The 27,997-nt window shown below is 47.5% G+C and overlaps 1 protein-coding gene and 1 long non-coding RNA gene across 5 annotated transcripts in view; one reads left to right on the forward strand and one right to left on the reverse strand.

Moving 5' to 3' along the window:
- AVL9 (AVL9 cell migration associated) overlaps window positions 1-10,955 on the reverse strand; it is a 42,848-nt gene extending 31,893 nt beyond the window's left edge. For all 3 annotated transcript variants that reach the window (XR_010069888.1, XM_063325530.1, XM_063325531.1), the window contains exon 1: window positions 10,535-10,955. Coding sequence is in view for 2 of the 3 variants with exons in the window: in XM_063325530.1 (XP_063181600.1) it covers window positions 10,535-10,942 (408 nt within the window). In the remaining variant the exon portion in view is untranslated. The remainder of the gene's footprint in view (window positions 1-10,534) is intronic.
- A 149-nt stretch (window positions 10,956-11,104) lies between these two features.
- LOC134511497 (uncharacterized) lies at window positions 11,105-27,990 on the forward strand. 2 transcript variants are annotated; one of them, XR_010069890.1, is made up of 5 exons: window positions 11,105-11,244; window positions 12,120-12,287; window positions 13,753-13,869; window positions 14,671-14,811; window positions 27,542-27,990. It is a non-coding gene; the product is annotated as an uncharacterized LOC134511497 (long non-coding RNA). The 2 variants fall into 2 exon arrangements; XR_010069889.1 differs by lacking the exon at window positions 27,542-27,990 and having other exon boundaries at window positions 14,671-15,518.
- The last annotated feature ends 7 nt before the right edge of the window (window positions 27,991-27,997 follow it).

Genomic DNA, 27,997 nt, shown 5'->3' on the forward strand with positions numbered 1-27,997 from the left:
GGAGCAAACCCACTCCATTCTCTGAACTATTGCTTTGATGATCTCTCCCATTGCTTGTATTGCACCAATAGGTAGAATAATTGCTTCAAATGAGGAAGAGGAGACCGGCAAAAAAAACCTCATTACATTCCCATTTACAACAACTTTCCCCTTCACAAATAATTTTACACACATTTCATTTTGAGGATACCAATTCTTCTTCTCTCATTTAAGAAAGAAAATAAGAACAAAAAAGCAGAAGGATGTTGAGCATTGAGTGTTTGTTCTTTACTTGAAGTAGGGATTTTAAGAAGTTTTTAAAAGCTTTCTTGGGATACTAGTCTTAGCATAGCCAGATCCAGAGAAAACCAGCACACCAATGATTTTATCTAAATCACCATAACAACTGCAGCTTGCAGCCAAATGAAACTCTAAGAACACTGTTAGTCTTTCAGCACTGAGAACAATTTACTATTTAAATCACAATTTAATCAGATTTAAATGACAAACTTCCCCCATTGTTGTATGACAGAACCAACAGATCAGGATCTACAAGTTGAAAAGTCCATCCATGTAACAATGCCTATGCAGTAATATGGTGACCTCTAACGACAGATTTTAAAATATCTGTTATATATTTATATCTATATGTATAATAACTATATATAATACAGTTGCATATTTATATAAATATGTATATGTCGAATAAATATGCATGATACATATTTTTGCAAATATATTTTAAAATCCATTACATATCCTTCCAGTTCCTGAAACTGGAACTTCCTCACGCTCCCATATCACTAAAGTTATGGATCACCCACTTACACAAGTTCTAAGACACCATTTGTATTGCTACAGATGCACAATATAACCGCTCAAGTTTCCTTCAAAAACTCTGACTAGGTCAGTAAAGTTTTGTCTCTTAGGCACTTAAAAGAAAAAATAACCTGAAACATTAAAACCTTTTTACTTGTTTTCAAATTCATGCTAATATGCATTTTAGACACTTTTTCCAATTACTTAACACTTTATTTTTATAGTCACATGGTTCACGTCAGACATAAATCCTGTGCTTTGGAACTTTTGCTGTAAGTAACAACAAACAACTTTTGTTGTGAGTGACAACAAAAAAAACCCCGCACTTCTCCAAGAGGAGGAACATAATACTATTGCAACCATGCCAGCCTAGGGGACTTGCCAGGGAACTCTGTGCCCTCAAGACAAGACTTTGTGGTCTTACAGAAGGTAAGTTAGAATTCATACAGGATGAACTCTTAAGAAGACACAAGATACCAGAGAGGGCAACCCTCAGCTCTACTCCTAACTGGCGTCTGCCCAACAAAACGACAAGTATAGACTGGGGTCATCAGAAGCCAATTTTACACCCACACAACCTGCTGCGCCCATCCGCTCTTAATGGGCACACCCGGCTACAGGGACTGGTGGCATTTCCTCTCCCCCAGGACAGCACACAGACATCACCACACGCAAGACTTGGACAGGCACCCTTTCCCCAGCTCTTGCTCCAAGGTTCCCTGGTTCCCAATGGGACGAAGGCCATGCAGGCTGGCAGGGAGCTGTCAAATGCTACAGTGAATCCTCCTTTTCCTGGGAAAAATGGAGGACCGGACTGTAGGCACGCTTTCAAGCGCATCTACTCATCACTTTGGAAACAGCCACTGTGCGTAATTTGTATAGCAGACATTGCTGAACTGATGCAGTCCAGGCAAGCAATCACCTCGTCTTAGGAGCCAACAAGCATTCAGGTTCTTTAACTACTGATGATCCCAATATGGCTCTTAGCGAACATGCCCTTCCTTACAAGTTTCAACATGAGATTTACTCCTGAGCAGACAAATCCAGCTCACTCCCAAGCATGAGGCAGAGAAGCTACCCAAACACCGTAACATCATGAAGTAAAGAACATGCTCTGCTCTAGGTAACCCCAATGAAGCAGGGCGCCCCGTGCCCTACCCCCCAGCACACCAGAACAGGCAAGGAACTTGCTGTCACGCCTCATACCCACAACTTTCTGAGAGCGCTTTTAGAAACAACACCTCTGCCTAGGTGTAATAATTCAGCACCATGTATAAGCTATGGGACAGATTATCAAAATTAGACACATATCACAAAATAAGGCAATATTAGGATGGAATATAAAGTTGAGACTTGCAAGTTCCAATTTACTCCAGCTTGAGTGACCTCTGTTCAGTGATTTTACAGCTTTGAACCTCCCTCAACTATATATGTACGTAAATTACTTTGCCACCTTTATGCAAGTGCTGAGAACACGAGTTACTATTTGAAAGCATTCTGAAATAGGCAGATGAAAGGTGCGACAGAGGCACAGAAATACATATTTTACTGATTTACCATTCATTTGTTTATTTATTCAAGAGAAAGGTCAAAATTCCTGGTATGGAATGTTTAAGTAACTACTCAGATGTTATGACACATACAAAGAACAGACATATCATAATGTGAAAGTTAACGATGATGACTATGGAAAGTGTTATGTAACCGCAAATAGGTATTTAGGAACCTTTTCTCAATTGACACATCAGGGTAACTACGGAGAAAATATCCAGTATGGAATCCTTCAAAGAAATACTTTACTTCCTGTCTGGGACTTCAAGGAAGCAACTGCAAGATTATCAAAGCATAGCACTTTTTAAAGCTTGAAAATACTAAACAAAGAAACAAAACAAACAACCAAAAATGCACCACACCTGGGAGTTTTTCTTCAACAATGAACACAAAATAATAAAGAAGTAGATTACATAGACATGCAAAGAGCGGAATCCACCGTTAATTCTACACATGAGATCAGAATCTGTGGTATTGTTTACAGAAGTGCGAGATAGCAATTACACTGTGTACTCAGCCATGCATTGTGTATTTAAAGCAATTAGCATTCCATGCTAATTTGAGCAGTCTTTCTAATGAAAGACAGAAGTTCCTTTCAAAGTTTCAACCGGTTGAACGTAAGCAATTCCATATATCTTAGACAACAGGCTAATCTTTGATACTCAATGTATGCTATGATTAACTTAATGGAGAGATTTCACGCTCCTAATGGTTCTTTAAAGTGCTTAAATAATACTACTACAGAAGGGAACAAAAACAAAGGAATTGTGCTAATGTTTACAGGTTATCAGCAACACAGCCAGGAACAAAGCCCTTCAGCTTGATTCCAGCCTAGTTCCTCTTCAAGTTATTTTTTGTTTCTGTTGTTCTTTTAACAAGATCTTGTTTAATCGCTAGAGAAGATTACCCATTGTGTAACACCTGCCTATAGTGCTCCCCGAAAACAAAGACACAAGGACTTTAAAGCCTACAAAGCATATGCTTCACTTAGGGGTGCTTGACACTCTTAACCATGTAACAGAATCACAGCAACTACTGGGTTGGCAGAGATCAAGAGGAGGAAAAAGTAGTTCTCGAGTAAGGCAGAGTCTTAGAAGAAAGACAGCAAACAGGGACTGAGACAGGCTAGAATTGTTCCTCTTAACAAAATAAAAGAAAGATGTCTTCTGAAAGGCTGCCCATGGTACCTACTGAAGAGAGCGACTTCAGTATTTCCCTCTTGGAAACAAGTGCTACAATTGAGGGTGCAGGAGACCTGGAAACGTAGGCAGTTCTCAAAAGACTTGATAAAAAGGGCACACTAAACCTGCTTGTTCCTCAGACACCTCCCAATTCTGCAAACAAAGTCAAGTCTAACTTGCCAACAATTCTGCTTGGAGACGTTCCCCTTCAGCCCTCACACGCTCCCCAGGCATAAGTGAAAAAGGCCACATGCGCGGATTGTTCAGGCCCTGTTCTGATTTCTGCAGATCACAGCAAGTGTTACCTTCTGGAGCTCAAGTACTTGAAGCTCTCAAATGACAGGAGGAGGACACAGAATCATAGGATCGTAGAACGGTTCAGCTTGGAAGGGACCTTAAAGATCATCTAATTCCAATTCCCCTGCCTTGGGCAGGGACACCTCCCACTAGACCAGGTTGCTCAAAGCCCCATCCAGCCTGGCCTTGAACACTCCCAGGGACGGGGCATCCGCAACCTCCCTGGGCAGCCTCTTCCACTGCCTCACCACCCTCACAGTGAAGGATTTCTTTTTAATATCCAATTCAGGAAGGGAAGAAGTCTTAAAGGCCATTCTTCCCCCTCAAAGATCATATTCAGGCTCTTCTAGAGAAGTAAGGTCTCAGCTCTTTCTTTCCTGAGCTTACGTTTCCTTTGCGTGCCAGGAAGAAAACCTATGGTCAGGCAAGACAGGGAGACTGGTCTTTAAGCACGGTCCACACAAACACACACCCACACAGACAGGCAACTCAGACACTACTTGGGAGAAAGCAAGCATCACCTTTACCTGAAAAAGGCAAAGTACTGTGAAGATCTTTAGGACAAATGTTGGGATTCCACAGGAGTATACCTTTGTTTACAACAATCCACCCCACGCCTGTGACACCAAGTTTGAAAGGTCGTTGTCCAGCGGTGTACGGAGAAGGGGGTCAAGATCAGCTGCTGTTATTTTACTGAACAATGGTCCCAAGCAAACAAAAGTGACCAGCCACGTAAGCAGTCCAGGACACACACACCACTTTTCCCCACTACCCACGCTCCTCTTCTTTTCCACAACACAGTTGGAAATGCGTATGTTTAAGTCAAGAACGGTTTGGAAGACAGTCAAGCCCTTGAGAGGGTACGTGAGACAGTGGTCACCCACTGGACAAGGTCAAGGAGGATCTGCAGAACTGCTCAGGACACTGAGCGCAGAAAAACTGGGCCTTGCCCCAGGTGAGGTGAGATTATGTATAGGCTGCCTGGTGGGGACACAGGGCCTGAGGTTTACCCCAATGTAATAGACTCAAAGCCTCACAGCATCAAGAGGAGATGGGGATTCTTGTGCCATGTCAGGTAGTACAGTAGTAAAGGGACCATCTACTTCCTCCAACAACTAGGCAGGGAGCTTACAGGGATTTCTGCGTAACTCTTTTGCCAGAAAGTTTTTCCAGCTTTGCTGAAACTTTTCTTCCTCTCCTTTTCAAACAAATCAGTTCTTATTTTAACTTTGCCTTCAAAATGAACAATTTTTAGAGCACTCATGATATTTTAAGCCTTCCTACACCCTCAGAGACTATTATCTCTCTGTCTCCCCGTGTAAATACAGCTTGGAGACAGAGCTCAAACACGGATCGTGGCACACACGATCACTAGTGGAGACCTACACCTCATGACCCTCAGTGTTCCACCTTCACCATAAAGCGAAGGTCTCTCTGTGTATTTTTCAACACACAACTTGCATCTACTAGTCAAGCTCTGTTCAGGTTACATTTTTGCTAAAGACCTCTATCATAAGATAGATAAGGACTTTCCACACCATTTATGCTTTCAAAATTTAGAATGTTGTAAGGCAAATTAAATGCTTTATTGCTCACTTGTAATGAGAAGAAGCGTTTCATGATTCTGAAGAAAAAACACCCTTTCCCTTTATTTGCTCTGAAATCACAAGCCACTAACCACTACAGCTCCTGAAATCCGCTGACGAATTTGTTATCAGCTGCTGCAGAAGAAAGGCACACACAGCCCCAAAATCCAAATCTTACCATCCTGTACCGAAGCAGGTGATCAACAGAATGTAACAAAAGCCAGGGAGCTGGACTAGTAACCTGCTGCAGTAACTAATGAGTCAACCAGCTCCAGATATTCCAAAACAGACCACACCATTTCTGTGGCAGGCTTCTCTTATTATCAATTTATGTCCCACTGCTTTCATGACTTGAGTCCTGTAGAACCCAAGAAGCGTACAGAAACTCCTACCACAACAAAACTGTGTGTTTTGCATTAATGGACACGAATATGACGAACTACATATGATAGGGCTATGTTTGCTGTTCCCTTCTCCTTAGGCTACTCCTTTTATCAGTAGCAAACAGGTACCAAAAAAGCAATTTTTTGGGGAATACTAATGAAATGTTTGTCATTTAATTTCAGATGAATGAAAATCATAACCGAATGAACTCTACCCGTGAGCTCTGCCCATTTTGGGACATTTGCTATTTAATTACACACTGAGGAGGGTTTCCATAACAAGTCAGCCAGTACGTAGAAAGCAGAGAAACCCAATTGTCATTCCCTTCTTTAATGGGCCTGTTGAGAGGATGTTAAATACTAGCTGGACCTAGTTCCCAGCCCAGCTTCTTGCCCCGTTCTCTGAGCACTCTGTTGTAGCTACCTCCTTGGCAAAGAGATACAGCAACCAGCACTTTTTAAACATCTCATTGGTATCACAGTCCAAGTCAGTAACTAAGAGGCCTGAAGCAGCAGGCTGGCAATCTGCTCATGTAAGCAACAAAAGCCTACAGCTTCTCCAAGAGCTTAATCCATACTTGCTAGAGAACACGCTTTCCAATGTGTTCAGGACTTTCAGTTGGAAAATGCAACATGCTGCTTTCACACAGCACAAAGCCTTCCTAACAGTGAGCGGCAACTCCAAGTTTTTAACAATTGCACGGGAAACTGCATCCTCAGACTAAACAATGTACGTATGTTAAACCTTCACTTTGTCTCTTACATAGTCCTACTTCACCCAGCAAGAAGACCCACAGTCCAACAGTGGGCCCTTGGAAGCAGCACACGGAACAACCATCGTGCTTCCTGCTATCAGTCAAAAGGCACATGGAAACAGACCAATTCCTTGACTCTCTCTTTTATAAACAAACATACATGGATTGTTTTCAAAGTCCATGCAAGAAAAAGATGTTCCTACACATTTCCAAATGGCACATAAAAGTCCTTGCTTTATAGGCTAAACACTTCTTATACTGTACGTTAATCAACAGGAAGAGCTGTACACTTCAGACAACAGGATCTAACCAGAATAATACTTGTCTAAGAATGTGTAAAAATCCAATTATGTCCCTTACCAACAGCAATCCCAGAGAATCCACGTCAGAGCTCAGTTTCAAGTTACACACTTCCGTACACATCAGCTTTACACCACATGTATATTTCTATCACCTTCCATATAGCAGCTTCAGAGGGAAAGTCAGCAAATGAGAACAACTAGCACCAATAAATTCTAACTCCGTATGCCCTGCTTAGTAAGATTATTTGAGAAAACAAGAGATGGAAACCCAGAACCCAAAAGGAATCTTCTCAGGAAAATTCCTGTTACAACAAGCAGGCTAGCTGTATCATGTCTAATTTGTAAGTTCCCCAAATTCACTCTGAATTACTGCCATTTGAAAACTGCTTTGGAACTTTGCTTTTCTGCAATTAGTAGTTTCTCATATGCAATCTACGGCGTGTCCACAGACAGTCCATATCCACTTGTTCTTGTGCCAACACTGTCTTTTACATTAAATGGTTGTTTTTTCCTCCTTATTTTTCACTTTCCAACGGTCTCCTGGAATACAATTGCATGTAATGCAGTGGTTCAATGAATACTTCAAATGTCACTCCCAAATGTGACAACCAAAAAGTCCCAGGCTGACACTTTCAATAGACACTCCTTCCACGCCCATACTAGTCTCCTTGGGCCCGTGTAGCTGTCTTCTGCAAATGTCCACTCAGCAAACAGAACCCGTGAACCAACCACCTCAAAACAACCCACCAAAACAAAGCTTATTGGTCACCTCAGTTCCCTGTTTCAGCTCACCACAGGACCGTCTCTGCTTTCCAGTTGTGAAGACGCAGGAGAGGATAAGGGGAGAATGTTCCTGTATTCCCACAGATGGCTTACAGTCTTCATATGAAGACAGCCTCAAAATCCATTTTGTTAGCCTGCCTAGCCAAGCTCTTCTACATCCTCCTTGAAAACAGACTGCCCAAGGACTATCTCATCCATTCCTGGAAGCGACAGACAAAATCCAGATCAATTTTCCTGAACGGTGGATCAGAATTTTTATACATCAATAAAGATATTATTACACTATATAGGACTACATTTATTGCCACTCTCGCCCCTAAATCACACTACTTCTGTGACTTAACCATGATCATATGCAGTTCCTTTTCTCTTCCAGAGGTCTCCTCTTGTTAATTCCCAAGCCTCTATACTGTTATTATTCATTCCTATTGCATGACTTCATAATGCACCCCATTTCTATCATTCCAGCATTCCTACATCATCCAGCTCTTGCGTGACACTCCAAGTCTTCCTTCATAACACTGATTCCTCAAGTTTGCTCATCATAGTTAGATTTTAATGTGTAAACGATGCCAGTGCCACTTACATGGGCCCAAATTTAGTCTTGAGAAACACCCCTTGCAAGCACCTTTCAAATCAGCAGCTCCTCTTCTGACACAAATCTGTTGCTGCTTCCTCTCCTTCGTACTGTTCCTCACCCAAGTACCAGCTCTTGTACTAATCCTCCACTATCTCCACCTTAAAAAAAAACCAACCCACTTTTTTTTTTTTGTAGCACTGTGTGATCCATTATCAAGTTCCAGGTGGATTCGAGCTACTCCGTTTCTTTTACAGAGAAAGTAAATCAATCATTTATTCTTACAAGAGATGCAGGTCAGTCAGGCATGCTCTATCTTTAGTGAATGCCCATAGGACTCAGTCTACTTAGCTTCATGTTGTTAATTAATTCTTTCCTTCACAAATTCTCTGGAGCCTCCCATACTACTGATGGCAAACTCATTAGGATATAGCTGTGCAGTTCCCTGCCTCCAGTTCTTTTAGGAAACTATTTTTATAGTTCAGTAACAAATTTGCTAAGTCAGAGGTAAAATATACTTAAAATTAGATTTCTAGTTAGATTTCCCTTACAAAGGATGCCTGGGTGTTTGTGGTTCTACCAACTGCCATTCTATTCCTGCAGTTCTTCTGCCTGTGACACAGCTACACCATCCCCTTCCCCAGCCACATTCTCTCCAACTTCTCCAGTTCATTTCTTGACATAAAGAATACTTTGGTTCAGAGGTATTCCAATCAGTTTTTGACAACACTTGAAAATGTACTTCTACAAATATTTTATTGGCAGCAAGATAAAGTTCACTGCTACTAATTTATAGTTTTGTTGCGTTTGTTTTGTTGTTTTTTTCTTTGCACCAACAATGCATAATGTTACAAGAAAAGGCCCCAAAAGAAGAACAGAAACAACAAAAGCCACCTCTGCTTTTGTCTTCAACCTGTGTCTTTTCCAAGAGGCCAACAACAAGGTGAGGGTAAAAACACGCTCTTCCTCCTACAGACACCCAACTAACGCTCATCTCCTAACCGTCTTTGACAAGAAAGTGACTGATAAATATTGCAAGCCTTGCAACCTAGATGATCTAATTACTTCATAGGAACTGATCCTGCAAACATCCCCTAGACACCCTGAGGAGAAAGGATGCATTACAAAACCATGCAGATCTTTCAGAAAGAGAGATGGAAGAATGCCTACAATGAGCTATTGCACTTTGCTTCAGCCACTGTTGGTATGAGGAATTGTTTTACATGTTACCATGCTGTGCTTGTTTTGTTTCCTGAAGCATTAACAAAGAGTAATTTAACTCTCTGGTACCGTGTATGAAACGCATTCACGTCAGACCAATTCTCGCGTAACAGCAACCACCAAATTCATCGCTGTTTTGGCAATTTTTGTAAAGACTAAGGACGCTCCACATAAAGACTCACTGCAAGTCCCACATTGCATCTATCTGCTCTTGTCACAGCGAAGTAACTGTGTGTGCAGCCCAGCTGCACAGCTGCATCTCCTGTTTAAAGGGTTTAAAAAACAAAAGTAAAATAAAAAAAAAATCAGAGCATAAAACACCTATGAAATACACAACATACATAAAATTTTTCTACCATAAAGGCCACGCGAAGCAGTCAAGCATTTATGAAACAAGGGAAGAGACAGGCAAAGAAAACTTAAATGAAGGGTGGACTTACACCCTGGGGCCGTCAGGCCTGGCGTGTGCAAGCTGGACCTGTGAGAGTTCAACGCTGAGAGGGCAGGAACAGAAGGTGCATTAAAAAAAATGATTCGTTTTTCTCTCAATCCTCTGCCTGAACGCATTACAGACGCACGGCTCGCAGGAGACAGGGCTGCCACGATTCGCCCTGTCCCCCCCCCAAGGAAAAGGAGGGGGGACGGCGTGGGGTTCACCCTGCCGGCCCCGCTCCGCCTCGGCCCCCGGCGGGAGCGGCGGGGCCGGGCCGGTCGCAGTCACGTAGGCAGCTCGATAAAACATTAACCGCCCGGCGAGGGCTGAGTCACGGCCCCGGCCGGGCAGCCCCCGCCCCGGGCTGAGGGAACCCCCGCCCCGGTCCCTCCGCGGGGGGTGGGGGGAGCGCGGCCGACAGCGGCCCTAACGCGCTTCGCCCGTTTCACACCGGCCCGTTGAGGTAAAGCAATGCCCCCCGCCTCCCCCCTCAGAAGCGCCTCCTCCCGCAGGGGCTCCAGCCTTTCCCGCCTGGCCACCCCGCCGCAAGGCTGAGGGGAGAGGCGGCAGGCGAGAGGGGAGGCGGCAGGCGAGGGGGAAGCCGCCAGACAGGTGAGGAGGCGGGCAGGCACCCGCGCCCTCCCCCACCCGCCCCCCTCCCCCTCACCTGGCAGCCCTTCTTGTGGTGGAAGCCCACCACCACGATGTGCAGCACCGGGCCCCGCTTCTCCATGGAGCCCCCAGCGATGGCCGCTCTGGAGAATGCCGCCGTGCAACCGGCCTCTCGCTCCGCCCTCCCGCCGCCTGAGGGTCCGACAGGAACGCGGCCCCGGCCGCCTGCGCTTCCGCAGCGCCTCCCTCCCTCCCCTGCGCCGCCGGGGCGGGGTTTGGCTTCGGCCCGTCCCCTCAGGAGGTACCCTCGGTCGCGGGCAGCGGAGTGTCGGCGGGAGGCGTTGTCGTCGTCTCTCGCCCGCGCCGCTCCGCCGGGAGCTCCCCGGGAAAGCTGGCTTCCTCGAAGGGACTCCCAGGAAAATCGACTTCGTTTTATTCCGCGGCCACAAAAAAAAGAAAACATCGAGGCCGGGCAAGTGGAGGCGGCCGGGCCGGGGCAGCCCGCTGGGCCGCGGCTTGAGGCCTTCCCGCCTCCCCTCAGCGCCCCTGCGGGCACCGCTGCGGCTCCCAGCCGCGGCGATGACGGTGCCTCCTTCTTCGGGTCGTTGTCTTCTCTGAGAAAAATCTCCTCTCAAAGTACCCCCCAGCCTGAAGGGCAGAGGGCAGCACATCCTCGGGATGCCGCCTTCCAGCGCGAAGTGGTGCAGGTTGATTAATGGCAGCGCAAAATGAGGCCCGGGACTGTTTCAGCCCCGGGTGTGGCAGGTTGGTTGCTGAAGGTTAAAAATGAGAAAAATCGAGTTAAGGCTGCTTCTGTTAGCACGGTCTTGGTGCTAAACAAACACTGCAATACCCTAGAAAGACAGGTCAAAGACTTGTCCAAGAGCACAGGCAAATTTAGTGTGAGAGAAAAAAAAATTAAAGATCTCTCTTACTGCGCTCAGGCCATGCTCCCTCTTAACCTTTGTTACGATTCAGTTCTGCTTATTTAAATCAACAGCATTTGCTACTTGTACTCTTAATAATTAAGATTCTCTGTGGAAGTTGGGGGGAAGAGATTCTTTTTGAAAGGACGATAAAAGGATGGTGCTCAAAGAAAATCTCATCACTAACACAGTACCCAGAGGCTCAAAATTATAAAAATACAGCTTGTAATTACGTATTGCTCCTCAGCTCCAACAGACGTGCCATTATAGAAAAAATATACTGTAGGGAACACAGGCTAAGCTACAAGGAACAATCCAGCCCTATCAAGTGAATGATTTCTTATTAGTTTTAGTGGGTAACTTACTGTTCAGTATCATTTCAAAAAAAGAAAAAGGTACGAAATATTGGCCGTCATCTCTTGCAGTAATGAGATAATCCCCAGAAGATGCATGGGAGTGTTTATAGCTCATACTCAGTTCATTGAGGAGAGTGCAGTCTGGCATTGCTCTTACTGCTATAGATTTTGCATTATAGAGGCATCTCAATGATACTGATGGGTAATTGTGGCTTCTTGCTTTTCTGAATAGATTATTAGATTTATTATTTTTTCTGCTTGAAATTTTCTGTACCTCTAAGGCAATAAAAATATTGGACTGACATCATCAGCCTGTTCTAGGAAAACTAACTGGTTGACATCTATGGTTTTTTTTCAGAGCTAACACTGCCTGTATTTATGAGAAAGAGGAAGGTGAGAGCTGCTATGGAACGGAAGCTCTTGGAAAAGTCTCAGTTGGGATTTTCCTAAAGGAATTTTCTTTCTCAGTGCATAGCTAACAAATAGCAATGAAAACTCAGCTCTACAGTTCTTCCATTACTCAGAGGTAATATTTTACTTAAGTACCACCAGCTGTTATATCATTACCACAGTAGTGGTAATTTATTAGTCATTCTGCATTTCATGACAATAACAGGGAGTTCTCAGCTTGGCTTATGTGCAGTGAGACTTCTTGAGATGGATAAGCTTTACCCAGGCGGTATGATATTTTGTGTCTGGAAGTAACATCAGAGGTGAGCAGCACCTGTGGTAGCTGGTAGCTCGGCTCTATTTGTTCGGTATAGCCCAACTTCCTAAAGAACAAAACTGTGAATTTGTGGAGACAAGCGTGTCGCTAAAAAAAGCAATCATTCTGGGATTTCTGTTGGGGAAAGGCATAAATGAAGTACTGTCAAGGATCTGAGGTTTGTAACTAATTTCTTCTGGATGGCAGTCTCACTTTGTGTTTGGAGTAAATTTTTTTTCTGAAGTTCTTGTCCTAAATTTTAGAAAAACCGAATCGTATGCAGTAAGGATCATAACAGTAAGAATTATAATGCTATTTGGGATTATGATCTCTCACTTGGAAGCTTCTGTAAAAACAATAGGAAAGAGAAAAGACTACAAAGGTGTTGATTGGACATAAATTTAATGAAAGTCTCACAATATTAAAAACTGCAGAACATTTAAAAAAAAATAAATCTCAGATATTAATATAAAAACATAGAAAAATACCCATTAGTTAAGTAAACAAAACCACAAAAATAGCATGGAGAACAAAGTGATTATTTTATGTGAAATATGGAAAAAAGTAAGGCAAGAAGATAGAGCACTGCCATGTGCAGGGCCGTCCACATTCGTTATGGTGAATGAAGGTGCACGAAGTGGTGCAGTAAGGTGGTGATTAGAAGTTTACCCTCCCTGACTACATGCATCTTCCACATGGCTGAAAAATTACTTGGTTGAAGTTATTTTGGGGTAACCGCAGGCAGCCCTTCCTTTCAACGGGTGGCGATTGGTCGGGCCTGGGTGCAAGATGGCGGCTGACACAACCCCCAGCCTGCCTCAGCCCCTCTTGCTCAGCGTGGGTCCAGCTGCTGTATTGGCCGACAAAGGAGAAATCCTGAGGGACTGGGAGTGCACGTGGGACAGGGTGGCCTCCTGGCCCCCTCAGTCAGGCTCTGCCCCAGGTGGTGGGGACTCCCGCTGCTGGGGAGCCATGGCAGGGCTGTCAGTGCCGGCCCTGCCCGCGGCAGCAGAGAGGCACTGGGACATCCTGGTCTCTGGCCCAGGCAGCAACCGGGGAGGTTGCTGTGGGCTGTGGTTTGGGTGCAGAGCAAAGGGTGGCTGGGGACAAGTGTTGTTGCTCGGCTGTGAGGCAGTGGTGAACTGCACACCAGCAGCACTAAGGTGGGAGGGGACATGTTCCCACAGCGTTCCAGCCTGTTGCCTCAGAAACTTATGTACTAGAGGCAGTAAAATGTGCAAGGACACTATAGAGTGACAACTGTCTTTTCTCGCCACTCTTGCAGCATGTGGACAAGTGGTCCTTTGATGTATTTGCACGAAATGACACCCGTGGGGATCACGTGCTGAAATTCATTTTCTATGAACTTTATACCAGTTGTGATGTGATCAACTGTTTCAAGGTCAGTAGATAGGTCTCTTCCATCTCAGTTTGTGTTGAACTTCCCTCCCATCCTGCTCCATTCAAAATGCAATTTTAGCACTATTCGAAGGCTTTAGTTTCCCTAGAAGGTTAAAATAATCTTTTTTTTGCAGTAAGCAGGACTAAGTGTAATTTGAGCAGTGCATTTAATTGCAGTAGGGCACCATGAAATGGGTGGGGTTCCAGAGAGGCTTCCCCATGGGAGATACTGCATTTGATCCTGTGGGAACAATGGTATCATTCTCCTGAGATTTATAGGACTCTCAAGCATGCAGGCAGAAAAGGAGAGACTGGATTCTTACAGAGTTTTACAGACACAGAGGCGATGTATCTTCTTCTCCAACTTTGAATAGGCTTAAATATGAGTAGCAGAAACATTGTGCTCAGATCCTGACCATCTCACCCAAATACTCAACTGTCCCTTCCGCTATTGACATTTCCATTCTCCAGTGGTCCCCACTCACTTTGGCTAGAAAGGGTTTACAGATCTCTGGCTCCTGTACCAGTTCTCAGGAATTGCCCGTGCCTGATGAGAAGTGTTTGAAGAATGTTATTGGTCAGAATTATTTCCTTAGAAAATCTTGACTGTGAGTAGTAAGTCAGAGATATATTCCAGTGGGTTTTGAGAGGAGCAGAGAGAGGCTTGTGACCTCTGTGTGCCAGTGTTAATTATTTGTGAAGTAGAAACTGCTGTTTGGGACCTCTGATCAAAATGCTCCCCTCCAAACGCTAGCCATTAAAGGTGATTATTTTGTTTGTAATTCTGTGCTGTTTTCCTCAGGTCCCCACTTCTGCCCTCGTGTCCATTGTGGAAACTCTGGAGGTTGGCTACAGGCAACACAAAAATCCTTGTCACAACTTAATGCATGCGGCAGATGTGACATGGCTGGTCCATGACCTCCCTTTCAAGACAGGTGTAGTGGTAAGTACAGGAGACAGCTAAAGCCAGACAACACTGACAGGAATGGATTGAAGGCTTAAACAAAAAGAAATATTGAGCACACAGTACATTCCCAGAGTGGTTGTCAAGACCAATGACAGAAATATCTTTGAAGCGGGACTAGAGAAATTGAAGGCAGACAGATTCCAGGGTGATGATCAGCCATTGCAGTTTGAATTAAGCTGGTAGCGCAGAAAGTTTCTGGCCCACTCAGTGGGGAGAATAAATGGTAGGGAAGGCTCAACGTGTACAGTATACATATGTATCTTACTCTCATTCCCTTACTCCTGGTTACTGCTGCAGACAAAAAAGGGAACAAAAGGACTTTTTGTTTGATCCCGTGTGGCAGCTCTTTTCCACCTGTTGTTCGTTTCACCTTTTCGCAGCATCTAATTTGCCCTTAGCCCTTGGATTGGCAGAAGTGTAGAGGCAAAGGTATCAGTGAAAGGGAAGTTCATCTGTTTAACGTTTTGTGCCATTCTGTCTTGTTAAACTATGGCCATTCACTGGTTGCTGTCTTTGTGGCTGGTACTTGAATACATGCAATTCTGTTATATTGTGCTTCATTTCACTGAGTTTCCTTCACTGACAATTGTGCAGAAGCAGCCAAGGTAAGCGCTTCCAAGTGCAGGGAGTCTTTGCAGTGCAGAGCATGTGTGTGAACCCAGAATGGCAGACGTTGAGGCTCTTCCTGCCTTCATGAACACTCCCTGATGGTTCCAAGCTCCGTAACTGGGAACTGCTGAAGAAAAGGATGAGGGAAACCCATGGTTGCATGTGACTTGGCCCAACCAAATTCCAGCACTGTTTCTGATGCCATGAGTACCTTAGATGAGCTGTACGAAATCACCATAAAAGTTGGCAGTCAGCATCGCTCATGGCAATACTTGTGTCTCCCCCTGTACGGAGTTGATGACACCTTTTTCTGCGCAGCTCAGTGAGAAACCTGAAGCAATGTTGCCACCAGCGTGTAGTGTGTGATGGAGCATAGGACAGAGAGGTGCAAGCTAACAAGGCATAGCGCAGCTCCTGCTCTTTTAGGACAGTTTCAACAACTGTAGAACTGCTTATGGTTGGGAGGAACCTTTTGCGCATATGGTCTGGCATCCTGCGGTCCCTTAATTGCCACAGCAATGTTGCTTGCAGTTCTGAGGCCAGACCTGGACGCTCTTCCCTGAGGAGTAACATGCTCCAGTGCCTCCTGTAAACACGTCCCAAGTCTCCTGTGTTGAACTGCACCTGTGAATTGCAGTGTTTGCTACAGACATATTTGGAAGGAGTCAGGCTCTGTATGTCTCAAGACCTGATCCAGACTGCCTGATTCTGATTAAAGTTGTGCCATTGCTCCTGATTGTGTCTGAAGTAAATAGGAGTTAGGTCAAATTTGCAACTAATACAGATGCATGCTCCAAACCTCCCATGAGATCCTAAATCTTTCTAATTTATATTCAACCTGACTTTTACAGTATGAAATAATCCTGTTGGCCAGCTTGAGTCAAGTGCCCAGGCCTCGCCCCTCCTCATCCCTGCACCTGGCGAGCTCGAAAACACCGAGACCTTGACACCCACATGCCATAGCTGGCTATAAAGGAAATATTTTCACAAATTCAGACACTAGAGTCTTCTAAAAATGCAGTTTTCCCAGGCATTAGAAGATAAGTTAGTCCTGTGTCATTTAAACCAGGACAAGTGGGTTCCCTGCTTTGCTGCAAGCCCTGGGTTCCAGTAACGTATGCTGGCCATCAGCTAGTTTGCTCTGTGGCTCCAGGTGGGAGCAAGGCAAGTAGTGCTGTTGATTAGAAACCAAGGTGTAAAAAGAGAGTTGACACCATGGCCCACTCCCTACTGTCTGTGGGCTTAAAGACCTTAGAGCCAGAGGAGCTCAGGAGCTCACAGAGGTATTTCTTTCTGTAGAACCCGTTGTCACAGGAAACCTCTACTTCCGTCTTTTATTCCTACCATTAAGATGAAGCCTTTTTCTCACCCATCTAATGAACTAGAGATGTGATGCTGCTTCTGTGCACGTTGGCAAAGAACACTCACAGTTGATTGCTCTCATACTTCTTTGATAATAAGACTCAGGAAGCAGGTACGAGAGATGAGCCCATGTCTTGTATCCTGCCAAAGAGAGTAGGGATGCAAGCTGAGGGAAGTCAAGGTCTCTATTTTTTTTTATACAAGGTCTTTGCTGTTCTGGATACCAAAACTAGCAGTAGTGAAATGCATGTGGGAGCTAACCAGGATGATTTTCAAGGTAGTATTGGGTCAGGAAAATAAGTTCAGTGTTGTGGCATATAAGCAGTGAGATCTAGCCCTGAGGTTTCTCTTCTGCCAGCTGCACAGTGGCAGTTCCCTCATTCTGCCCTTGTATGCCCTGTGCCATGGCCCCTCACCATCTTGAAGGTGCTGGGCTGGACCTGCGCTGCATGTGTCAGTGTCTTTCCTGCTCTGGGGAGACCAGAACAGGACACAGGAGTCCGCATGCAGTCTCAAAGATGCCCAATAAGAGAGGAGAGGATTTTTTTGTTTTTTCAATTGTTTTTTTTTCTTGATTTTTTTATTGGGTTTTATTGGCTTTTTCATTCAGTTTTATTGGGTTTTATTGTTTTTTCAATTGTTTATTGGCCAGTCTTGCCAAAACTTCTTCCTGTCAGAACTGAAGTTGTCCGCTTCTCTAAAGGAAGAGCTCTCTCTCCATCTTGAATGTTTGCAGGGATGTGGCATTTGCCTTCTTTGTTGATCTGTTTCTACTCTCTGCCTGCTGTGAGGGCTGTTCTGTCTTCATCTTCACCCACCCATTCGATAATTGAGGCAAGAGATAGCTGAGGACAGCCACCCCCCACTGACCTTCTCATCCTCAGACTGAATGCCTGGAGAAATGGAGGCTGAGGGGAGACCTCATCGCTCCCTACAACTAACTGAAAGGAAGTTGTAGCAAGGTGGGGGTTGGTCTCTTCTCCCAAGTAACAGGTGATACGACAAGAGAAAGCAGCTTCAAGTTGCACCAGGGGAGGTTTAGATTGGCTATTAGAAAAACTTTCTTTACTGAAAGGGTTGTCAAGTATTGAAACAAGAGTCTCAGGGAAGTGGTTGAGTTACTATCCCTGGAGGTATTTAAAAGACATAGATGTGGTGCTTAGGGACATGGCTTAGTGGTGGACTTGGCAGTACTAGGTTAACAGTTGGACTTGATGATCTTCAAGGTCTTTTCCAACCTAAACCATTCTATGATTCTATGAAAAAACACCACCTCCAGGTCCTAAGAACCTCAGTGGCTCTCCAGTGGTCTCCAGCATGCTCCAACAGAGTCCCTGCAGACTCCAGTGGTCTCCAACAGGCTTCAAGGGACTATTCCTGGTGCCATGGCGCAGCCAGCCAGAAGATGTGAGTACCTCTCCTCACATCTTCCTCAAGCCTCAGAAGAGAGGAGATGGCATCCCTTCTGGGAAAGATGGGCTCATATAGGTCTTAATAGGTAAAGAGTGGCTGGGTGATATTGGTATTGAGCTTGCAGGACGGCTTCCTCTTCTGACTAGCATTGTCTCTGGGGGTGGCACCGTTTGATAGTAGATGGCTTGTTGGCAGGCACCTGAGAGCCCCTGGTGATCCTGCACCACTTTGGGCATCATGGGGCCAGAGGCACCCCATTCTGTGATGTAGTGCCTGGTCAGCCCTGCCCAGTCCACCTTCATTGGCTCTTCCTCCTCTGCAGGTGGATCCATGTCCATGGGCTGTATGCCATTCGGTGGGGCTTGACCTCCATGAGCTTGGCGGGATCTCAGGTTAGCGCCAGCAACCACTCACTGGCTGGAGGTGGTCTGTGGTCTTCCACCAGATCACTTTCCTCAGCCTGGTTCGTTTTTTTGGGTTGGGGGCACATGGTTGATGGTCCAAGGAATGGTCTCTGTCTCATCCCACTTGCCTTGCTTTGCCATGTCCTCCTCTTTCCAAGCATGCTTCATGTTGGAATCACTAGCTGCTCAGCAGCAGGGGTCCCTGCTTTTATAGGTCCCTGGAATGGAAAGCGGGGAGGTGGCTGGTGACAACAGGAGTTCTGCTGCTGTGGCTTGGATGGTGCCCCAGGAGTGGTGGCCCATGATGGTGGCCCAAACACAGCTGGATTGGCTGGGGGGAGGTCCACGTAGTCTCAAAAGTGTAAACTAAGAGAGGAGAGCTTTTTCCAAAAAAATTGTGCTTTATTGAGGTTTCAAATTGGGTGTTATTGTTTCTTTATAGGCTTTCATTTTCTAATCTTGCCACAGATTTCTCCTGTCAGAACTGACGTCTTTTGCTTCTCCAAAGGAAGAGCAGCCTCTATCTTCTTTCATGATCTGTTTCTATTTTCTCCACACTGCCAGGGCAGGTCAGGCTTTCATTGTCACTGACCTGTTTGATAGCTGAGGGGAGACGTAGCTGAGGACAGCCAGCCCCCACTGGTGCTGTCATCCTCAGGAAAAAATCCCTCACTTCCAGGTCTCAAGAACCTTGTTGGCATTCCAGGGGACTCCAGCAATCTCCAACATACTCTAGTGAACTCCAAGAGATGCCTACTAGTGCCACAGTGCCTACCTGAATAGATGACAACCCCTCGCCTCTTTTTGTGGTCTCCAGTGGTCTCCAAGGGACTCCTTCTGGAGCCATGGTGGTGCTGGCTAGAATACTGCAGCCCCTCTCCTCTCCTCTTCTTCAGTGCTCAGAGCAGAGCAGCTAGCCTCACTTCAGGAGGGGCGGCATGTGGGAACGCAGGGCTCATGTGCGGCTTGACAGCTGGGTGACTTTCCTGATGAGCGTGCCAGGTGGCGTTGTGGATATCCCACTTAGAGCCAGCATTTGCTCGGGGATGTCACTGCTTGCTGGGAGGTGGCTGTTTGGAGGGTCCCTGAGAGTCCCTGGCAGTCCTGCAGTGCTTTGGGATCCATGGTGCTGGTGGCACCTTGGCCATGGCGGTGTAGTGCCCCATCAGCCCTGCAGGAGCTGGATCCACCTCCATTGGCTCTTCCTTGTCTGCGGGTGGATCTACCTCCATTGCCTCCTCGCTTTTCAGTGGTGGGTCGACGTCCATGGGCTTGGCTTGCCTGCCATGGGTGTTTCTGCTGCTGTCAGCCCTCTTGCGATTGTTGGGATGTGGAGGCATCTTCAGTGGTTCCAATGAACCTCTTCTTGCTCGTTGCACTCCATGTGGGTTCTCGACTTTCTGGGCTTATTTGTGGCTTGACAGCTGGGTGACCTTCCTGATGTGCATGCCGGGTGGCATTGTGGATGGTCCACCTATGGCTAGCGTCAGCTCTGGGGGTGGCGCCACTTGTTGGGAGGTGTCTGTTTGGAGGGTCCTTGAGAGGCCCTGTCTCTCCTGTGGCACTTTGGGATCCATGGTGCTGGTGGCACGTTGGCCATGGCGGGGTAGTACCCCATTAGCCGTGTGGGAGCTGGATCCACCTCCATTGGCTCTTCCTCGTCTGAGGAAGATGAGTTACTGCTGGATGAGTTACTTACATCCAGCATTTGCTCTGGGGTGTCACTGCGTGCTGGGAGGTGGGTGTTTGGAGGGTCCCTGAGAGTCCCCGGCAGTCCTGTGGCGCTTTGGGATCCATGGTGCTGGTGGCACCTTGGCCATGGTGTTGTAGTACCCCATTAGCCGTGTGGGAGCTGGATCCACCTCCATTGGCTCTTCCTTGTCTGCGGGTGGATCTACCTCCATTGCCTCCTCGCTTTTCAGTGGTGGGTCTGCGTCCACGGGCTTAGTTTGCCTGCCATGGGTGTTTCTGCTGCTGTCAGCCCTCTTTTGCTGCTGTCAGCCCCAACAGCGATTGTTGGGATATGGAGGCATCTTCAGTGGTTCCAATGAACCTCTTCTTGCTCGTTGCACTCCATGTGGGTTCTCGACTTGCTTGGCCGTGTCCTGCACTACCAAGAGTGCGTGGTGTCAGAATCTCTGGCCGCTCAGTGAGTTGTGAGCTACTGGCCAGTGTCCCTGCTTTTATAGGTCCCTGGAAGGGAAGGTGTTGAGGTGGCTGGTGACATCAAGAGTTCTGCTGCTGTGGCTCAGACTGTGGTGCCTGAGTGTTGGCCTCACTGACCCTTCAGTGGTCTCCAAGGGACTCTTTCTGGAGCCATGGTGGTGCTGGCTAGAATACTGCAGCCCCTCTCCTCTCCTCTTCTTCAGTGCTCAGAGCAGAGCAGCTAGCCTCACTTCAGGAGGGGCGGCATGTGGGAACGCAGGGCTCATGTGCGGCTTGACAGCTGGGTGACTTTCCTGATGAGCGTGCCAGGTGGCGTTGTGGATATCCCACTTAGAGCCAGCATTTGCTCGGGGATGTCACTGCTTGCTGGGAGGTGGCTGTTTGGAGGGTCCCTGAGAGTCCCTGGCAGTCCTGCAGTGCTTTGGGATCCATGGTGCTGGTGGCACCTTGGCCATGGCGGTGTAGTGCCCCATCAGCCCTGCAGGAGCTGGATCCACCTCCATTGGCTCTTCCTTGTCTGCGGGTGGATCTACCTCCATTGCCTCCTCGCTTTTCAGTGGTGGGTCGACGTCCATGGGCTTGGCTTGCCTGCCATGGGAGTTTCTGCTGCTGTCAGCCCTCTTGCGATTGTTGGGATGTGGAGGCATCTTCAGTGGTTCCAATGAACCTCTTCTTGCTCGTTGCACTCCATGTGGGTTCTCGACTTTCTGGGCTCATTTGTGGCTTGACAGCTGGGTGACCTTCCTGATGTGCATGCCGGGTGGCATTGTGGATGGTCCACCTACGGCTAGCATCAGCTCTGGGGGTGGCGCCACTTGTTGGGAGGTGTCTGTTTGGAGGGTCCTTGAGAGGCCCTGTCTCTCCTGTGGCACTTTGGGATCCATGGTGCTGGTGGCACATTGGCCATGGCGGGGTAGTACCCCATTAGCCGTGTGGGAGCTGGATCCACCTCCATTGGCTCTTCCTCGTCTGAGGAAGATGAGTTACTGCTGGATGAGTTACTTACATCCAGCATTTGCTCTGGGGTGTCACTGCTTGCTGGGAGGTGGGTGTTTGGAGGGTCCTTGAGAGGCCCTGTCTCTCCTGCGGCACTTTGGGATCCATGGTGCTGGTGGCACCTTGGCCATGGCGGTGTAGTGCCCCATCAGCCCTGCAGGAGCTGGATCCACCTCCATTGGCTCTTCCTTGTCTGCGGGTGGATCTACCTCCATTGCCTCCTCGCTTTTCAGTGGTGGGTCGACGTCCACGGGCTTAGTTTGCCTGCCATGGGTGTTTCTGCTGCTGTCAGCCCTCTTGCGATTGATGGGATGTGGAGGCATCTTCAGTGGTTCCATTGAACCTCTTCTTGCTCGTTGCACTCCATGTGGGTTCTTGACTTTCTGGGCTCATTTGTGGCTTGACAGCTGGGTGACCTTCCTGATGTGCATGCCGGGTGGCATTGTGGATGGTCCACCTACGGCTAGCATCAGCTCTGGGGGTGGCGCCACTTGTTGGGAGGTGTCTGTTTGGAGGGTCCTTGAGAGGCCCTGTCTCTCCTGTGGCACTTTGGGATCCATGGTGCTGGTGGCACGTTGGCCATGGCGGGGTAGTACCCCATTAGCCGTGTGGGAGCTGGATCCACCTCCATTGGCTCTTCCTCGTCTGAGGAAGATGAGTTACTGCTGGATGAGTTACTTACATCCAGCATTTGCTCTGGGGTGTCACTGCGTGCTGGGAGGTGGGTGTTTGGAGGGTCCCTGAGAGTCCCCGGCAGTCCTGTGGCGCTTTGGGATCCATGGTGCTGGTGGCACCTTGGCCATGGTGTTGTAGTACCCCATTAGCCGTGTGGGAGCTGGATCCACCTCCATTGGCTCTTCCTTGTCTGCGGGTGGATCTACCTCCATTGCCTCCTCGCTTTTCAGTGGTGGGTCTGCGTCCACGGGCTTAGTTTGCCTGCCATGGGTGTTTCTGCTGCTGTCAGCCCTCTTTTGCTGCTGTCAGCCCCAACAGCGATTGTTGGGATATGGAGGCATCTTCAGTGGTTCCAATGAACCTCTTCTTGCTCGTTGCACTCCATGTGGGTTCTCGACTTGCTTGGCCGTGTCCTGCACTACCAAGAGTGCGTGGTGTCAGAATCTCTGGCCGCTCAGTGAGTTGTGAGCTACTGGCCAGTGTCCCTGCTTTTATAGGTCCCTGGAAGGGAAGGTGTTGAGGTGGCTGGTGACATCAAGAGTTCTGCTGCTGTGGCTCAGACTGTGGTGCCTGAGTGTTGGCCTCACTGACCCTTCAGTGGTCTCCAAGGGACTCTTTCTGGAGCCATGGTGGTGCTGGCTAGAATACTGCAGCCCCTCTCCTCTCCTCTTCTTCAGTGCTCAGAGCAGAGCAGCTAGCCTCACTTCAGGAGGGGCGGCATGTGGGAACGCAGGGCTCATGTGCGGCTTGACAGCTGGGTGACTTTCCTGATGAGCGTGCCAGGTGGCGTTGTGGATATCCCACTTAGAGCCAGCATTTGCTCGGGGATGTCACTGCTTGCTGGGAGGTGGCTGTTTGGAGGGTCCCTGAGAGTCCCTGGCAGTCCTGCAGTGCTTTGGGATCCATGGTGCTGGTGGCACCTTGGCCATGGCGGTGTAGTGCCCCATCAGCCCTGCAGGAGCTGGATCCACCTCCATTGGCTCTTCCTTGTCTGCGGGTGGATCTACCTCCATTGCCTCCTCGCTTTTCAGTGGTGGGTCGACGTCCATGGGCTTGGCTTGCCTGCCATGGGAGTTTCTGCTGCTGTCAGCCCTCTTGCGATTGTTGGGATGTGGAGGCATCTTCAGTGGTTCCAATGAACCTCTTCTTGCTCGTTGCACTCCATGTGGGTTCTCGACTTTCTGGGCTCATTTGTGGCTTGACAGCTGGGTGACCTTCCTGATGTGCATGCCGGGTGGCATTGTGGATGGTCCACCTACGGCTAGCATCAGCTCTGGGGGTGGCGCCACTTGTTGGGAGGTGTCTGTTTGGAGGGTCCTTGAGAGGCCCTGTCTCTCCTGTGGCACTTTGGGATCCATGGTGCTGGTGGCACATTGGCCATGGCGGGGTAGTACCCCATTAGCCGTGTGGGAGCTGGATCCACCTCCATTGGCTCTTCCTCGTCTGAGGAAGATGAGTTACTGCTGGATGAGTTACTTACATCCAGCATTTGCTCTGGGGTGTCACTGCTTGCTGGGAGGTGGGTGTTTGGAGGGTCCTTGAGAGGCCCTGTCTCTCCTGCGGCACTTTGGGATCCATGGTGCTGGTGGCACCTTGGCCATGGCGGTGTAGTGCCCCATCAGCCCTGCAGGAGCTGGATCCACCTCCATTGGCTCTTCCTTGTCTGCGGGTGGATCTACCTCCATTGCCTCCTCGCTTTTCAGTGGTGGGTCGACGTCCACGGGCTTAGTTTGCCTGCCATGGGTGTTTCTGCTGCTGTCAGCCCTCTTGCGATTGATGGGATGTGGAGGCATCTTCAGTGGTTCCATTGAACCTCTTCTTGCTCGTTGCACTCCATGTGGGCACTTGACTTACTTGTCTGCGTCCTCCACTACCAAGAGTGCTTGGGGTCAGAATCTCTGGCTGCTCAGCGTGTTGTGAGCTACTGGCCGGTGTCCCTGCTTTTATAGGTCCCTGGAAGGGAAGGTGTTGAGGTAGCTGGTGACATCAGGAGTTCTACTGCTGTTGCTGTGATGGTGGCCCATTACTTTTCCCCCATGATGGTGACCCTAACACTGCTGGATTGGGTGTTGGGGCTCATGTCCTGAAAGTTACCAAAATGTTTATGCAGGAGGAGGGACAAGAGTGCTAATGGCCCCTTTCCAGTGGTCCATTTTTCTTGTCAGAGGTAAACGCTGCTCACTTTGCGTTTCCTGGGCTCCGGACCCCTACTCATGCCTTTCCTGGGGTCTCTTCAATGGGATGGTGGCTATATTGTCCTGGGAGGATTGTCTGGTCTCCTTTACTCTCCAGCCACACAGCTCCCTGAATTGACTGGCAGTGCCCCTCCAGCTGACAGTAGCAGATAGGGGCAGAGGGGAGGAGAGTGCCTGCGTCTTCCTGTCTGCTGTGCAGTGGCAATGGAAGGAGTCCATTGGAGGGCCACTGAGGTCCTTGGGGACGGAAGGTGAGGTTTTCAGTGAGGACAGGAAGGCGCTTGGGAGTTGCTGTCCATGGCTAGTTCTCATCTCGACTAGGAGAGGCTAGAAGCGTTCCCCTTAAGATGCCTTCTGAAGAGAGCGACTTCAGTATTTCCCTCTTGGAAACAAGTGCTACAATTGAGGGTGCAGGAGACCTGGAAACGTAGGCAGTTCTCAAAAGAGTTGATAAAAAGGGCACACTGAACCTGCTTGTTCCTCAGACACCTCCCAATTCTGCAAACAAAGTCAAGTCTAACTTGCCAACAATTCTGCTTGGAGACGTTCCCCTTCAGCCCTCACACGCTCCCCAGGCATAAGTGAAAAAGGCCACGTGCGCGGATTGTTCAGGCCCTGTTAGGTGCTGATTTCTGCAGATCACAGCAAGCGTTACCTTCTGGAGCTCAAGTACTTGAAGCTCTCAAATGACAGGAGGAGGACACAGAATCATAGGATCGTAGAATGGTTCAGCTTGGAAGGGACCTTAAAGATCATCTAATTCCAATTCCCCTGCCTTGGGCAGGGACACCTCCCACTAGACCAGGTTGCTCAAAGCCCCATCCAGCCTGGCCTTGAACACTCCCAGGGACGGGGCATCCGCAACCTCCCTGGGCAGCCTCTTCCACTGCCTCACCACCCTCACAGTGAAGAATTTCTTTTTAATATCCAATTCAGGAAGGGAGGAAGTCTTAAAGGCCATTCTTCCCCCTCAAAGATCATATTCAGGCTCTTCTAGAGAAGTAAGGTCTCAGCTCTTTCTTTCCTGAGCTTACGTTTCCTTTGCGTGCCAGGAAGAAAACCTATGGTCGGGCAAGACAGGGAGACTGGTCTTTAAACACGGTCCACACAAACACACACCCACACAGACAGGCAACTCAGACACTACTTGGGAGAAAGCAAGCATCACCTTTACCTGAAAAAGGCAAAGTACTGTGAAGATCTTTAGGACAAATGTTGGGATTCCACAGGAGTATACCTTTGTTTACAACAATCCACCCCACGCCTGTGACACCAAGTTTGAAAGGTCGTTGTCCACCGGTGTATGGAGAAGGGGGTCAAGATCAGCTGCTGTTATTTTACGGAACAATGGTCCCAAGCAAACAAAACTGACCAGCCACGTGAGCAGTCCAGGACACACACAGCACTTTTCCCCACTACCCACGCTCCTCTTCTTTTTCACAACACAGTTGGAAACGCGTATGTTTAAGTCAAGAACGGTTTGGAAGACAGTCAAGCCCTTGAGAGGGTACGTGAGACAGTGGTCACCCACTGGACAAGGTCAAGGAGGATCTGCAGAACTGCTCAGGACACTGAGCGCAGAAAAACTGGGCCTTGCCCCAGGTGAGGTGAGATTATGTATAGGCTGCCTGGTGGGGACACAGGGCCTGAGGTTTACCCCAATGTAATAGACTCAAAGCCTCACAGCATCAAGAGGAGATGGGGATTCTTGTGCCACGTCAGGTAGTACAGTAGTAAAGGGACCATCTACTTCCTCCAACAACCAGCCAGGGAGCTTACAGGGATTTCTGTGTAACTCTCTCACCTGCAAGTTTTTCCATTTCTGTGGCAGGCTTCTCTAGTATCAATTTACGCACAAGTGCTTTCATGACTGAGTTGAAGAATTTCTCTGACATTCATGTTGTTTCCCCACATTTCCCTCTGTTCACACTCAAATTTCCTGGGCCATTTAGAGCACATTTTTTCATCGGAGAAGGATGATGGGCATTCTCAGGTAGGTTAGGAGTGTAATATCTTCAAAGTACTTCTCCCCAGGTGCACAGTAGCAGCAAACTCTCTTTTGGAAGGCGTAAAACGTAGAACTTTTTTGTGGGCTAGAGCCATTACAGCTGAGACGGTATGAAGACAATGACAACATATTGTAAAACCCCCTTTTTTTTGTACTTTTTTTTCCCTGTGAATCGTGTTGAGACTCCCAAACTTGCTATGGCATACAAAGATTGTAAAATAAAGTATTCAGACAGAAATCAACCGACTTGCCTTTTTCTTTAACTTTGTGTTAAAGTTCTGTGTTCTCATAACTAGAACCTGTCTGTCCACAGAGAGGAAAAATGAGGAGCTGAAAAGTGAAAACTGAAAAAAGCCTGAGAAGACAAATGGGGAATTTATCTAAAATCAGATGGGCTATGCCTGTGGAATGGTTGGTTTCTAATCTCACTGTTTCTGGCTCTGGATTTTATTGTTTATTGCATCAATGTTTTTAGTGTTCCATACCTTTTTTTCTTTTGTATTTTTTTAGTTATTTCCTCATTTTTCCCATAGACATTTTTAAATTTAAAGTACGAGTGAAAGTAAACAAGCCAATCCACTCAAGAACTCTTAACTGCTATTCAGTTAGAGGCACATAAGTCATGAAAGACTAAGAAGAAAATAAATAGTAATTATGGTTAGCACTTCTTTTGTTGGATCACAGTGAACCCAATTCCAGAATTTCTTTCAGGCAAGAAAAACTCTCCTCCATAGGGCTCAATTCACTTCTGTCCTGTCGAACCCCAGGAGCATGTAGAAACTTCTACTAAATCAAAATCGTGTGTTTTACATAAATGGACAAAATTATGAACAACTACATATAGCGAAGGGCTGTCTTTGCTCTTCCTCTTTCCTTAGGTGACTCCTCTTATCACTACCAGAGAGGTATCTAAAAAAGAACTCTTCTGGACTCCTACGTAAGTGTTTTTAGTAGTCTGTGGGGTAATAACAGAAGATTGGTGAGGAGGATTATAGACATGCTCAAGTGACTTGCAGCTGGGGTGTAGAAAAACACATATATCATACTAATTGTTTATCCTTGTGTGCTTGACAAGTAGAACATCTGTGTTTAGATAACATAGGCCTGAGACAGACTTAAAGGCACCCTATCGAACATGCTTGACATTCCTGCACTGCTGTGTGACTGATCAAAGCGCAGTGGTAAACTACGCTGGCACGAATCTGATAAAACAGGTGAAAAGAGGAGGGTCGGGGATACTCTGTCACGAACCGAGCTCCGCGGTGCCTGTGTCCCTGCTTGTGTGCCTCTGTCCCTCTTGGCTGCTGCTTCGGGGGTCCCCCGGTTGGCAAGGT

Source organism: Chroicocephalus ridibundus, chromosome 2 (assembly GCF_963924245.1).
Source record: "Chroicocephalus ridibundus chromosome 2, bChrRid1.1, whole genome shotgun sequence".
Taxonomy (NCBI): Eukaryota; Metazoa; Chordata; class Aves; order Charadriiformes; family Laridae; genus Chroicocephalus; species Chroicocephalus ridibundus.